The sequence below is a fragment of the Spermophilus citellus genome (assembly GCF_964194105.1).
Source record: "Spermophilus citellus genome assembly, chromosome: 1".
Lineage (NCBI taxonomy): Eukaryota > Metazoa > Chordata > Mammalia > Rodentia > Sciuridae > Spermophilus > Spermophilus citellus.
Window position 1 is genome coordinate 275,969,928 of NC_138182.1, and position 15,452 is coordinate 275,985,379.

The 15,452-nt window shown below is 36.8% G+C and overlaps 1 protein-coding gene across 1 annotated transcript in view; it reads right to left on the reverse strand.

Moving 5' to 3' along the window:
• Positions 1–5,568: 5,568 nt before the first annotated feature.
• OTULINL (OTU deubiquitinase with linear linkage specificity like) overlaps positions 5,569–15,452 on the reverse strand; it is a 33,434-nt gene continuing 23,550 nt past the window's right edge. Inside the window, exons 2-8 of the mRNA XM_081295776.1 lie at positions 13,918–14,077; positions 13,799–13,830; positions 13,606–13,697; positions 12,289–12,438; positions 9,573–9,701; positions 7,905–8,174; positions 5,569–7,143 (exon numbers count right to left, since the gene is read on the reverse strand). Coding sequence (XP_081151902.1) covers positions 6,970–7,143; positions 7,905–8,174; positions 9,573–9,701; positions 12,289–12,438; positions 13,606–13,697; positions 13,799–13,830; positions 13,918–14,077 — 1,007 coding nt within the window. The 3' untranslated portion in view covers positions 5,569–6,969. The remainder of the gene's footprint in view (positions 7,144–7,904; positions 8,175–9,572; positions 9,702–12,288; positions 12,439–13,605; positions 13,698–13,798; positions 13,831–13,917; positions 14,078–15,452) is intronic.

The following is a 15,452-nucleotide window of genomic DNA, read 5'->3' on the forward strand; positions in this document are numbered from 1 at the left end:
AGGACGACTTAAGGTCCCACTCATTCTTAGGCACTTGTGACTCCACTAACACACACTCGTTCATGAGCCATATTTGTTGAACAACCTATTTCTGGGTGCATTCAATAGTACTGGTTAATTTTAACCTCACTAGGGATTCAGTGTTAGCAAAACTTGGATCGACTTCTAGTGGCTAATCTCTAAGCGACATTAATTTGATGAATATGTCCGAGTATCATTAGCTTTGGGAAACTCCTCCTAGGACTATATCTAAAAATTTGCTCTTCAAGTCCTAGACTGAGAAAAAGAAATTTCAGGGAAAAATAACTAGTTAGATTCTTTGCCTCTTTAAAGAGTAACTGAGCTTGGCTATCATTATCAACTTTCAATTCAAAATTCCTTTGGTATTTCTATGAGCACTAACACCATGTTCTAGTCATGACGATGTGAGGTCCTTGTCCCTTCCCACAGGAGCTTAAAATCTGGTAAAGAAATAAAACGTGATCATGATTTTCCTTAGGCAGAAAATTGTGAAATCAAACAGATTCTTGCTGATTTCTTCTGAGGGACTGGAGAAGGCTATCTTCTCAAAAAAGTATCACCTTTGTAATGAGACTATCCAGAAGCCTGACCCTAGGACTTCCTGCCAAACAGACCTTTGTGCAAATTGGGAGAAGATGCCCTAACTGGCACAGGACAGAACAAAAAAGTAATAACCCCAGCAAAAACAGCACTGCTCTTCCACTCTTGACAAAATCTCACTCACACAGGTAAAAATATCAGAATCTGTTGATTATTGCCTAAAATGCATATTTCAGTGCTTTTAAGGGTGGTCTGCAGATCAGTGTTATCTTATGAAGTCTTTGTTACCAGTCTGCAAGATTAAGTATAGAAATTGAGAATATAAAGAAACTTTTAAAGCGATTCAATCTCAGTGCAACATTTTTATTATATTTATAAAGTGCCAGTCTGCAAAGAATTGCAAAATTAAAAAATTCATCCTTTAGTTTAAAAAGCACTACCTTATCACAATTTTCAAAAGAAAAAAGCCACTTCCTGTTTTAGAAAGAGAATCCTGGGGTGTTTCCTCTTCTTGTACAGTTCCATGTACCAAATACCTTTTCAAAGTGCTTACACTTACGAACACACAGAGGAGGGGCAACCAAAAAATACAACTACTAATGTAAATGGTCTCACAAGCTGGTAGAAGCATTCCCTTGTGAAATATAAACCAAGTGGAAAATGAATTTTATTCATTTACCATTTGCTGATTAAATATACTCCAGTGATGAGCTTTTAACCTACCCAGCATGTTTAACTATAGCTAAAGGGAGTTTGTGATAAGAGAGATGTAAATATTTGTCTTTCCTATTTGTCCATGAAGATACCGATGTTTTATAACAACATCCCCTCATCTCTGATCCTTTTTTACATAAGGGAGTCATAAATGTATCTGCTTGGAACCATGTCATACTAAAACTTCCAGAACACACAAGTAGTTTTCTTCCCCCTCCTCACATGTCAGTTTGTACTGGATGCTTCTCATCATCTCTTGGGGTCCTTCTAAGAAGCTCTCAGTCCAACAGAAAACTGGCACCTGAAAGAAGTACCTGTATGTGCCCAGCAGCAGACATAGCTGAGACGCCACATGTTCCTGGAGTAGTTCCCAAGTTGTTTCCTAGATTTTGCTTACGGGGATACAGTGGCAAAAAAAAAAAAAAAAAAAAAAAAAAAGAGAACCACCAGAATCTCAGGCTGTGTCTATCCTAATAACTGTTGAAATATGGCAAGGTGCCTTGGAGTGAGTCATACACTGTCCATAAAGCATTCTAGGGTCAATTACTTGTACCTCATTCCACCATCTCAAAGTCGTGGTGAGCAATATATAAGACACTATCTGATACTTCACTTATAACCACCACCTGCAATTTGATATTCTCCTTGAAGTTTCATAAGTTAGGGACAAGAAAATAGTTCTGGTGTACAAATAAGATGTTTCGATGGGAAAAATATTTCTATACTTCAGCAATGCTTCTTAGAACATGTTCCTATTTTTTTTATTTTATTTTTTTTCCTATTTTTTTTAAAGAGAGAGAGAGAGGGATAGAAGAGAGAGAGAGAGAATTTTTTAAATATTTATTTTTCAGTTTTCGGTGGACACAACATCTTTATTTTATTTTTATGTGATGCTGAGGATCGAACCCAGTGCCCTGCACATGCCAGGCAAGTACATTACCGCTTGAGCCATATCCCCAGCCCCATGTTCCTATTAAAAAAAAATACTTGTGCAGAAATGGACTTTAAAGCCATCTAGAGTAAGATGAAAGCATTTAGAGCAAGCACTTTTCTATTTAAGAAAATTCTCTTTACCGAAATTCCCAGGAATCATTACAAATGAGTCAGTGACACTCACTGGTGACAGCAAAATGACTTAAAAACCTCCTAAGACCTGATGATATTAATTATAAGGATTGACAGATTGATTAGACACAGAAATTTGACTTTTTAAACAGAGAGTGGTATTTTCCACAATACCGGTTAGGAAAATAACCTTACCATTCCACAGTTGCCCACCTGTCCTGTGCTCATCCATACTGGCTCCTGAGCCTCACCATTTCCACACAGCAGCAAGTGTCTGCCAACACATTTCATGAGCTTCAAGTGTAGAGACAGTAGGTACACTACTGGCTGCTCTATAGAACACTTTAGTCCAGGGATAACTGAGAATATGTGTAAGTGGTTTTCCATTCACTTATAAACTATGTTGCAATTAAGCATAAATATAATCCAGATGAGCTTTCATTTTCTTGGCCTAAAGAAGTATGACAAGAGTGAAGCAAAAGTGAATTAACCAGTTATTTCGGGAAAAATAACATAGAATTTGCTACAGTACTTAAACTCACTTAATTTTTAATTTTTTTGTGCATCTGGGGATTGAATCCAAGGCCTCACACATGCTAGGCAACCATCATACCACCAAGCTACATCTCCAGCCTCTGAACTCACTCAATTTTGTGTCTAGCTATTTTAAAAAATTGTGATTAAAAATAGGATTTGAAGGAAAGTGAATATTATTTGTCAATTAAAATAAAAATTTTAAAAACCAAAATGAATGGCTATGAAGTATATCTAAATATTTAATTATGATAAGCAATACTCAACTGTGATAAGAAACCTATAGACAATTTTAAATCCATGAAAATAGACGTTATTATATATATATTTTTAAACAATAACTGATTGTGTTAAACAGCATGAAATATATCTTGAAAACAGAATAATACAGCGTTAGGTACTTACTTTTTAAGATAAAACTATTGCTGATTCTGGAATTAGTCACCTACTTATTCATACATATACAGATTTTGAAGGGTTAGTTGTCAATTAAAACATATTTACCTTCACTGGGCACGGTCTCACATGCCTGCAATCTCAGTGACTTGGGAGGCTGAGGTAGAAGGATTACAAGTTTGAGATCAGCCTTGGGAACTAAGCAAGACCCTCAGCAACTTAATGAGACCCTGTCTCAAAAAAAAAAAAAAAAAAAAAGTACTAGAGCCATAGCTTGGTGGTTCCTCCATACTAAAAAAGAAAAAAAAAATTACCTCCTTTGATGTGAAATTCTCAACATTTGCAGAGTATTCAGAAAAGTTTTAGATTTTTTTTTTCTTCCCCAAGACCAGCTTGGACAGAATTGAAGTTATTTTTCTTTGATCTTACTAAAATAGTAAGTAAGAATAATAGCAAACATTTCCATCTAAAATTTATCTGCAGTAAAATCCAAGGGAAATTAGCCCTGATCCAGCTGCTCCTCTCTCCTGCAGGCCAGGCTTTACCATCTCAGCTGGATTTCCCATATCTTAGAAGGCCCTGGGCTTTCACTTGACTATCTGCAGTGGAAAAGACTTTTGGTTCAATATTATGAAGACCCTCATGGTCACCCTGATGGCCCTGAATTAATAATTTCATGGGTACCTTCCAAATGATAGTGTTCCTAAGTTGGACCTGGAAGTCACCTACAGTTACTGTTTTACTTTAGAGACAAAATAACCATGATATTCCAGAGACATTTGGTCATCTAAACCTCCCTCATATTGGACTTCTCCACTGAGGATCTTTTGAGCTCAGAGAATATTCTCAGATGTGATAAAAGTATGCAAAAGTAAAAGAAATCCCAGTGTCAAGTGTGGAATTAAACTTGCCTCCTAAAGTCATCTTAAAGATGAAAAAATGCATTGGGGAGGGTTAAATGCACTGTGGTGATAGCTACACAATAATGTCACTGACTATATACTTGAAGATGGTTCAAATGGAAAATGTTATGCTATGCATATTTTAACAACAAAAAATTCATTCTTGAACTAACATCCATAACTCCTCATCAGTATGGCCACACAGCCAAGATTTAAGAAACTTATTCTAAAATCAGAAAAAGACAAGGGCATTATGTTTTAATTTTTTTCCATAGGTTTATCACCATTTAGGTTATGAAATGCATTTAAATGTTGGCACCGCACAGATAGTTTATTGTTGGCATTTAAAAGTGGTGCCAGTGGTTGCCCAGCTAGCCCAGTCAGTAGCACATGAGACCCTCCAAAGTGGTGCTACTTTATATGCAGCTCTTTCTGGCTACTCAGTTTGTTATACTCATTAAATAAATAAATAAATAAAGGAATAACAACAACAACAACAACAACAACAACAAAAAACAAAGCACTCAAACCTCCACCCTGAAAGCCTTCTGCTTGGGTACCTTCCCAAAACGCTGCCACTATTTAAATGTCATCCTTATTTTCACTGTATTGAAAAGTGCTTTTTCACAATTTGGTCTTGACCCCCTATTTAAAGAATTCTTGCCCCATGCCCCCCTGCTCCCACAACACACAATCAGGATAAGTGTACTGGGTTGATTGATGTCACACAGTTATAGGCTGCCAATCCTAGGGAAAAAGATTTTCCTTTCAGTCCTGGACAGATATGGAAATGATTACATTGGTTAAGGAGATCCAAAGTGAATGGTAATATGCAAAAGCCAGATAGGCACCTAAGAGTTCCACTGGAGCCAAAAATTCAGAGCAGCAATTCCATAAATATTAGTCACAGCCACCTACAGCAGGTTGTCACCATGTCTACTTGTGAAAAGAATAGTGAAGTTCGTGCTTTCTTGGTCACAGTAATATAGCAAGGGGGGCATTTCTGACACTGTCAATTATATGGTTGGGGTTATGCAAAACCATGGACATGTCCAAGCCGGAAGGGGCTGTGGAAGTTAAGTCAGAACTCTTGTTTTGAGTTGCTAACAAGGTAACACAAAGCCCCTTGATCTGAGTTTATTAACTTTCAACCAGAAAACAAAATGACAGGGGGCACTGTTGGACATCTTGGTTTTGTAATACATACAATTGATCATCTCCATTGCAAAAGAATGTGAATATTAATTTCATATGCTTCAGCATTTAACATACCTTTTTTATTTATTCAAGAAACAATACAATCATGGGATAATGTTAGTGCCAAGCATGTTGTTAAGTAAGTCATTTATTTGTCATAAAGGAAGTTGTAATTTTGAAGTGAAATGTCATTACAAGATTTTTAAAATTATTTTGAATTTATTGAAATTCAAGAGATGAGCAAGGCATCTCCAAAATAAAGATTTCCAAAATGACTAAAAAAGTATTTCCAAATAAGATAAAAATTAGTCAATCTGAGAATACTAGGCTTCTGTTGCTCCTGTAACATATTACATCATACTCAAGTGGTTTAACCATTGAAGCTATTACCTTAGAGTTCTGCAGATTTCATCTGACCTGGGTCTTGCTGGGTTGAAATCAAGGTGTTGGCAGGGCTGTGCTCCTTCTGGAAATTCTAGGAAAGAGTCTGTCCCTGGTCTTTCCCAGCTCCCAAAGGCCCCGCATTCCTTGGCTCATATCCCCTTCCTCTTCCCAAATCAGCAATGTGCATCTCTCTGACTCCTCTTCACATTCTCCTCTGACTGACACTTTTCAGATTCCCTCTTCCACTCTTAAGGACCCTTTCAATTACACCAGGCCCACCTGGAGAATCCAAAATAATTGCCCCCTTTCAAAGTCAATGGTTAGTATCTCAGTTCCAATAAAACCTTAATTCTCCTTTGCCATTTAACCCAACAAAATCCCAGGTTCTGGGATTAAGATGAAGATACCTTTGTGTCTGGGCATATTATTCAGCCTACCACAATGAGTTTCCAGTCATTACATACACATGTAAATATAAGCTAAATATACTACAGTTTAATATTTTTGTGACAGTTCAGTAATTATCATTCAGTTGCCTTAATCTATAGAATTTATCATTTTTATCTAAATAAAACCAATTAAGCTGGCCAGATATAACAGTAACAAAAAAAGTAATACATAAAACAAATTATACAATATTACAAAGTAGTGATTATTTGTGGGTGTGTGCCAAATGTGCATATATGTATATATAAATGTTTACATTTATATATACATATACACATAATTTTAATGTTAATCAAATGGTTCTAGAAAATTAATATATAACAAAGATTCCCATGAAGGTGATGCTTACAACATATGGCATGTTTATGACGATCTTGAACCAGCCCAAGATGAGAGTCTTAATAACACAAAGGTCAGAGATGAAGAAACTCTTTCCAGGTTAGCAATTTTTCCATACATTTTTTCTTCTTGTTTTTTTTTCTGTTGTCCATACTAAATTTCTTGTGGCTTAAAGGCCTGCCATTATGTGAAGTTGCTGAACCTCTTACAAACAAGGTCAAACCACCAACCACCAAATAAATCAGTGCAGCTGTTCCAGGGGAAATCACTGAAAAATACAGGAAAATCATCCTGCACCCAGTGTACCTGAACTCCAGGGGAAAAGGTCCTGATTCCTCCCATAGCTGAAACACTAGCTTTGGTTTCCGAGAAAGACTTGTAAGTGTGACGGCTGTCTTTGACAAGAGCCAGTGCCCCGCCCACAGCAGACTTAAAAGACAGGAATGTGATAGTGACGGTCATTCTCAGTCAGCAGGGAGATCTCTGGCCATTCCCTGAGAGGCTCCTCTGGATACCAGACTGCAAAGTCTCTGGAGTTAAACTTGAACAGTCGGAACACTTTTATCTTTACTTCAAGGGAGTATCCAAGTATAAACATATCAATCTGGGGATGAGATTAAAAAAAAAGAGGTCACAAACACAAATTTTCAAATTCCTACCTCCCACCATGGTGGGGGGAGTGTTTTTCTGCAACTTATAAAATAACCTACTTGTCTACAAACCCACCCATAAGCCAGTGAGTGGGCAGACTTAGGAAAAAATGTCCATTGTGCACAAGGAAGGGGACAAGCGTAGGAACATCCCTCTAGACTAGTATGAAGAAATCATAGGAAAAAGCTGTTCAGAAAAAAACTTGAAAAAGAAAGGAATGCTCACAATTAGAAATTACACTGTTTTCCAACCAGCTTGACCTCATTCCAAATCAATTTGTGTAAAAATGTCAGATAACTTGATTCACCTTCTAGGAAAGCAAATCCAAAGAAAACAGAAACCCTTTTCTACAAGGAAAAAAATTATTGATTTAAACGTTTCAATAATTTCTATTCATCTGCAATAGGTAACCAAATGCTTTCCTGAAGCGATCTCATTTTCCAACTGGACCTCTTCTCCCGTGTGTGTGGGAGAACCTGTTGCCAGTGTGAGAAGTCAGCAAGACCAGAACTGGCACTCACCAGCCAAGGGTCTGCAGACACAGGGGCAACAAGCAAACTTATTACTCATCTTTTCCTCATCTGGGGCCAATAATATCCACAAACCACCTCTGTGTAGCTGGTTTTATCAAAAGTGAGCCCCACAGGCCTACATGTTTTGAGTACTGCCCTATCACCCTTAACCAAACACACGTGGTTTTACTTCCCCATTTACCTGCTCTAATCCACACGTGTCACCTACAGAATTCAGGTGATTCATCATAAAGCTCAAAGGATCTGATGATGTCTCCCTGGAAAACAGGAGTCTAAAAAGACTGGGAATGATCTTGTTAGTCTTCATTTGTTCATAAACTTCAGTGACTTGATATAGCATGATGAACTTTAAAGCTTCATAAAGTTTATGTTCCAGAATGACATCAGAAAAAAGGATGTTACACATACTTCCTCTCTTGTGACAATCTTTAATTCCACTAAATTCGGTCCACTAAAAATTTAGATGCAAAACGAAATTTAGAAGGGTAAAAGTGAATGCATGCACCATTACATAATTTTCTAAGTATTGATAAAATAAGCCAAAGATTAAGAAATGAAAGTAGAACTTTAACTTGTCACTTTATATTTTTTGGTGCTGATTTGTTTTAACTGTAAGCATGCTACAATGGACTCTCCCAAATCCATACACTGAAGCCTAACCTTGTGATAACATTAGGAGGTGAGACCTTGGGATGGCAATTAGTTCACATGGTGGGAGCCCTCACGAGTGGGGTTTGTGCCCTGATAAGAGGCCAGAAAACTAGGTAATTCTCTTGCCATGTGAGGACATGCAAGAAGATATCTATAAAAAAAGAAGAGGGCTATGCCCCCTGCTAGCACCCTGATCTGACTTCTACCTCCAGAACTGCAAAAAATAAATGCTTGTTGTTTAACCCCCCCAGTTTATGGTATTTTGTTATAGCAGCTTGAGGAGTCAGTCTCTCTCTCTCTCTCTCTCTCTCTCTCACACACACACACACACACAATCTTATAATAATAAACTAGCTCACATATTTTTCAAAAAACACCACTTACTAAAGTACTAAGCAAGTCAGTTCTCTAAAACTGCTCCAGATTGCTGGATTATCCAAAAAATATTTCAGCCAAGAACAGTGCTAGCATTCCTTCACACTTACTATGCACCCGGCACAGCTCAAAGCACTCTTCTAATATCAACTAAATCCTCATAATAACCTATAGGGCATATACTATTCATATTTCTCTTTCATACAGATAAGAAAACTGGCTCAGAAAGTCTAAGGTATTTCCGAAAATAACCTTGTTAGAAAGTGGAGGCTAAGGATTCATTCTAATCATCCAAAACTTGTGTCATTATTAAAAAGCAGAAAGAACTCTTAGTTATAATTACTGCATCTGCACCACCCCCAAGTTTTATTAGGGTGCATTTCAGAGGGGCACTCAGAGAACCTTGTCTGGAATCATGTGTCATAGCACATGATTATTCTAGGTAAACAGAGGTACATGATTGGTCAGGTTTCCAGACCACAGTACTATAAAGGGCCTGATTATTATGCAGAACATTTCTCTTGTTTATTAATTGAAAGGAGAAAGAAGAGCTGGAAAGGAAATTCATCAGTTACTAAAAGGAACATTACTATTTGCATGTATTACTTCCCTAATATAAAGTAATATGCCTGACATTAGAAAAATATGGCTACATTTGGGACATATTTTATTAATATTTATTTTTTAGTTATAGGTGGGTACAATGTCTTTGTTTTACTTTATGTGGTAATGAGGATTGAACTCAGTGCCTCACGCATGCTAGGCGAGTGCTGTACCTATGAGCAACAACCCCAGCCCAGGACATATGTCCCTAAATGCTCACCTGCATTTTCAATAATTCCACACATTTACGTAATTTTCCAAACACATTTGAACCTGTATACTTCTCAGGACCAAAACTATACTGCTGGATCCAATTACAACCTTGTGAAAACAGCAGTTTTTCAGGAAGCTTGAAAAGGAAGAAGATACCAACAATTATTAGTACCCCAACATTTATTATACATAATTTGGAACATGTCACAGCACATGATTTTATCTCATTTAGCATCATCTTCAGTTTAAAAGACTGAAACAACAGTAAAATAAAAAGCATACAGTCATCTTTTTAAAAATTTTGTGGGTTAAATGATTTTTTTAGATTATATTTTTACTTCATCACTTCACAATGGATAAAAACCTAAATATAGGATTATGTCCATAGAAACAAAATTTTTAGATAAAATATCATACTTCCTAGATGTTGGAAACTACTTTAGAAACTATTTTTTAGCTGGGTGCAGTGGCAAACACCTCTCATCCCAGTGACTCAGAAGGCTGAGGCAGAAGGATCACAAGTTCAAGGTGTGCCTCAGCAACTTAGCAAGACCCTGTGTCCAAAAATAAATAAATAAATAAAAAGGCTGGGGATGTATCTTAGTGGCAGAGAATCCCTGGGTTAAGGTCCCCAGAGAAGAAGGAGAAGGAGAAGGAGAAGGAAAAGGAGAAGGAGAAGGAGAAGAAGGAAGAAGGAAGGGGAAAGGAGGAGGAAGGAGGAAGGAGGAGGAGGAGGAGGAGGAGGAGGAGGAAAGAAACTATTTTTAACCAAATGAAGTTAGAGACATACATCAGGAAACAGATGAATTATATAAGGACGCATTCTGCAAACCAGGCCATCATTTAGCAGTTAAGAGATGACTTAACCAGGATTATTTCACCTCTTAGCCTCATCCTCCACTATAAATTAAAGATAACATGTCCATTTTACAAGGCTCTTGATAGGATTAAATAAGACCATGATGTATGTAAGAATCTAGCCCATCATAGCCATCCAAAACATTTTTCCAGCTGATTCCACTTGTTGAACCCAGGGTCCCTGTCATATTCCTTGTCCTCAGCAACTAGCAGCAAGGCCAGCACAATACATACCCAACAAATATCTGCTAGATAAAACAGAAATTAAAAAAGAAGTTCAGATAAAAGATGTTAAATAAAGAGCGTGCGCGCATGCACGCTCACGTGTGTGTGTGTGTGTGTGTGTGTGTGTGTGTGTGTAAGAGAGGGAGAAAGAGAAAGAGAAGGAGAGAGCTATCTAGGTATCTAGATAGGTGCCTATATAGATACCTAGACAGCTATATCTCTACATCACATGCTTCATGTTTCTTTGCTTCTCCATTCTAGATTAGGCATACCACATTCAAAATAAAAATTCAGGTTGTTCATTAAGAATGTACTGCCATAATCCTTAAGAAAACAATAAAACAAGCCACAGAATAGGAGAAAATATCTGCAAATCACACAGCTCAAAAAGTGTGTCTACTCATAAAATATAAAGAATTCTCAAAACTCAATAAGAAAATAAACAACCCAATTAAAAATGACCCAAAGATTTAAATAGACAAGATGATTTTCCAAGATGATAATATGAACAGCAATTAGGGACATTAAAAGATGGCCACTATCACTACTACTCACTAGGAAATGCAAACTAAAAGTACAATGGTACCAGTACATACCTATTAGAATGACTAAACCAACCAAACAAACAAAAATCTCACAATACCAAATGCTGGTGAAAATGTGGAGCAACTGGAACTCATGTAGTGCTGGTGGGAGTGAAAAATAACCAAGTCGCTTTGGAAAATAGTTTTGCAATTTCTTATAAACTTAAACATATACTTACCAAACCATCTTGCAATCTAATTCCTAGATGCTTGCGCAAGGAAATATAAACTAATATTCATAAAGATCTGTATAAGAATATTTAAAATAGTTGTCAAGCACTGGAAACAACCCAGATGTCTTCCAATAGGTGAATGGATAAACTGTGTAACATTCACAAGAAGGAACACCACTCCACAATGACAAGAGAGGAACCACAAATTTACAGAACAACATGGATGAACTACAAATGCATTTTGCTAAGGGAAAGAAGTCAGATTCAAAACACGCATACTAATAGCTCCAATCAGATGACAAGCTGGAAAAGACAAAATTATAAGGACAGAAAACAGATCGAGGTTGCCAGGTGCTAGAGTGGGAAAGAAAAGTGACTTCAAAGGTATACAAGAGAATCTGTGGGGTGGTGACTACACACTACATGCATTTGTTAAAACTCATTTAATGCAGAGTAAAAAAGTGAATTTTACTAGATCACCTTACTTATGAGGGACAAATTCGCTCAAGAAAAGACGAGGGTATTGAAAACAAATGAACAGGGGCTGGGGTTGTATCTCAGTGCTAGAGTACTTGCTTAGCACATGTGAGGCACTGGGTTCAATCTTCAGCACCACATTAAAAAAAATAAATAAAATGAAGGTATTGTGTCCATCTACCAAAAAAAAAAAAAAAAACAGAAACAGATGAACAAAATTGAGTATGACTAGCTTTCTGAGACAGTTAATTTTCAAACTGACTTAGAGGATTAGATTAAATGGCCTTTCAAAGTTCCTTCAATATCATGATGCTCTGAGTACAAAGCCATGCTGAGAAGACTAGGAGCTTCTGAGTTGTGGTTACTGTCCACATAACATTCCCAGGTCCCCAGTGTGAAGACATACCTTAACAATATCTTTTTCTTTCATCCAGGATGGAAAAGAGAGGCCTTGGCTAAATATCTGAAATAACACTGATCTTAGAGCATCATAGTTATCTCTCTTTACTTGTCGAACACATTTAATATGGTGTCTCCAAAAGAGCTCCTCATAAGCCTATTAGCATAGAAAGAAAAATGTTTCATTAATTACACTGGATAACAGAATGAAGAAAGTGAATTTAGCTGGCTACAGGGGGCCACACCTATAATCTCTGAGACTCAGGAGGCTGAGATGGGATGATCACAAGTTTGAAGCCAGCCACCAAAACTTAGAAAGACCCTGTCTCAAAATACAAAATAAAACCAGGCACAGTGGCAACACCTATAATCCCAGTAGCTCAGGAGACTAAGACAGGAGGATTTTGAGTTCAAAGCCAGCCTCAGCAACAGCAAGGAACTAAGCAACACAGTGAGACTCTGTCTCTAAATAAAATATAAAATAGGGCTGTGGATATGACTCAGTGGTTGAGTGCCCTTGAGTTCAATCCCTGGTACCAAAAAAATAAAAATAAACAATAAAAAAAAAGGGCTAAAGATATGGCTCAATGGTAAAGTGCCCTCTGGTTCAATAGCAAGTACCAAAAAGAAAAAAGAGAAAAAAAGTGAATTCAGTGGACATACTGAGAAAATATTATTTTCAGTGAGATATTCCTCCCAATTAAAGTGGACAGCAGAAACAACGATAAAATTCTGATTACAAGTGCATGTAATTTAATTTTAAAATGACTCTCATGTGTTAGAGTCTGTTCTAGATGACAAATCCTGGAAGTCTAGGGCAGGTCATTTTGGGCAAACCTAATCACAAAACTACTGCATGCTTTTAAGAGCATGCTAAATGTACTTTAAATGTACCCCTCCCTCCTTTTGCTTTTGCTGGTGACAAGATTGGACAGCATTGTTGGGAATATTTGCCAAGATTAATTCAATGGAAAATTCTAAAACTCCTCAAAATATTGATGTGAGGGTACTTGATTCCTTCAAGAAGACCCTCTGTTGCACATGAAAACGTTTAGTAGGCGGGCCAGGAGAGACCTGAGAATGGAACAATGCTCAAGGGTTTTCTGACATTACAACCTGGTTTACCTAACTCCTTAAAGGCACAGATTTTTTAGGTTAAAGACCTAATGCCAACATCTAGCATCTGTGTGGCTTCTGAATTAGAGCCACAATTGTTACTTGCATCCCACTGGTATTGGTTGATCTCTGGATTCAGTAAAGCAGAATGGAATATTTCCTGATTTTGACAGTCTATGTCTTCCATAACCTCTGTAAACAGACACACCTTCCTCATCAGCTTGGCACGGGGTGTTTCTCCTTTCCATTCTCTTGCACAATAACTGAGTAAATCAACTTCCGCCTCCACACTGAGGTTCCCTGGACCAAATCAAAATAAAAGGCAGTTAATTTTCCCATTCTCCTCCCTTTATGAGCCTTCTCTGCACTTTAAAAAATAAAAATCTGCATAAAATATTTACTTTTGAATTTTCTCTGGAGATATCCAATCCACCTGAAAAATAAAAGGGAATAATAATGTCAAAATTATGTTTTGGATAGTGAAATATTTTTGAAATTTAAATTTGACACAATGACCTACCATTTCAGCCAGTGTTCTAAATATAAATGCAGCCTTCTGAAATAGCAGAGGGTAGTCACCAACAGTGAAACTGCCAACATCACAGAGCCCTTTGCTATTCTCCAGGCAGTATCTAGGACCTGGCTTGTAACTAGTGTCCAGGAGTGAACTTGGTCACTTTCTACAATTAAAAAAAAAAAAGTACATCACAATTAAACATCAGCTTTAAGTAAAACACACACATTTACACACACATAGTAATTTTGCTGCAAAGTGTCTATCCTCAATTTACATAACTATTTTTATTTAAAAATTCAATCCAAAAATTAAAGAAACATCTAGTTCTCTCATAATCAGTGTCATATATAAGAACATATTCGTTGGGCTGGGGATGTGGCTCAAGCGGTTGCTTGCTTGCCTGGCATGCGCAGGGTGCTGGGTTCGATCCTCAGCACCACATAAAAATAAAGATGTTGTGTCCACCAAAAAAATTAAAGAAGGAAATTGAGCATTAAGAGCATGGATTTTACAATTTCTAATTCAAAACTTGCTTAGCCATGTTACAATTTTACTTAGCCATATGACTACAGCAACCTAACCCATCCTATCCTAATTTAATTGATTATAAATGAGGGTGAAAATACTGATCCTGCTGGGGAACAGTGAAATGAAATACTTAAGCACCAGCACAATGCTTGACAAAGACTTGGCTCTTGTTGAATAGCTGAATTCATAAACAATTTTAGGAATTCAGTTCAGTACCAGGTGCACTGCAGACAATCAATCCAGTTGGCCTTTTGGGATCCATGTCTGCCTAATGCTATATTTTTTAATCATTATGGGTTATAATATATGGCATCACCTTAGTAACACAAAATAGCAGGAACACAGACATCATTTCCAGAAAGTGAACCTTGTACAATAAGAGCCATGAAATGGTTCCAAACATGCTGCTTGTGACATAACACTGCAATTTCTGATTTGACAAGGGGGAAAACAAGCCTGAGACTCAAATGGTACACATGCAACATTTTGCTGTTCAATATTGAAGATTCCTAGTTATATTTGTGTGAGCATGTAAAATGCTGAGTACGGATGAGAAAGAGGTCATCTGAATAAGGGCCAAACCTCCTGAGGTTTGTTGCAAAATAATTTCCTCCACAGTACACAATTTAGTAAAATTCCAGTGATCAACTATAGTGAAACACTTGTCAATATGGAATTTACAATTCTGGCATTTTTGATCATCTGGACATTTGATATACATTTGTACTCTCAATAAATAATTTACCAGCAAATGAAAAACTATATATTTCTAGTTACTTAAAATGACTTTTTCAAACAAGTACCTATTTAGAAGAGTTAATCAGCTTTTCAAATCATTGTTATATTTACTACCACCTAGAAATTTAGTCAAACATTTTGTTTAAAAACATAAGGCTATAGTGCCTTTACATCTATAATTTAGATTTTTATTAACTGAGACAGTCTTCTAAACTTTGAAAATTCTAACACAAACACTTTTAGTAAATCCTTAAATCTATGGAGAACTAGAA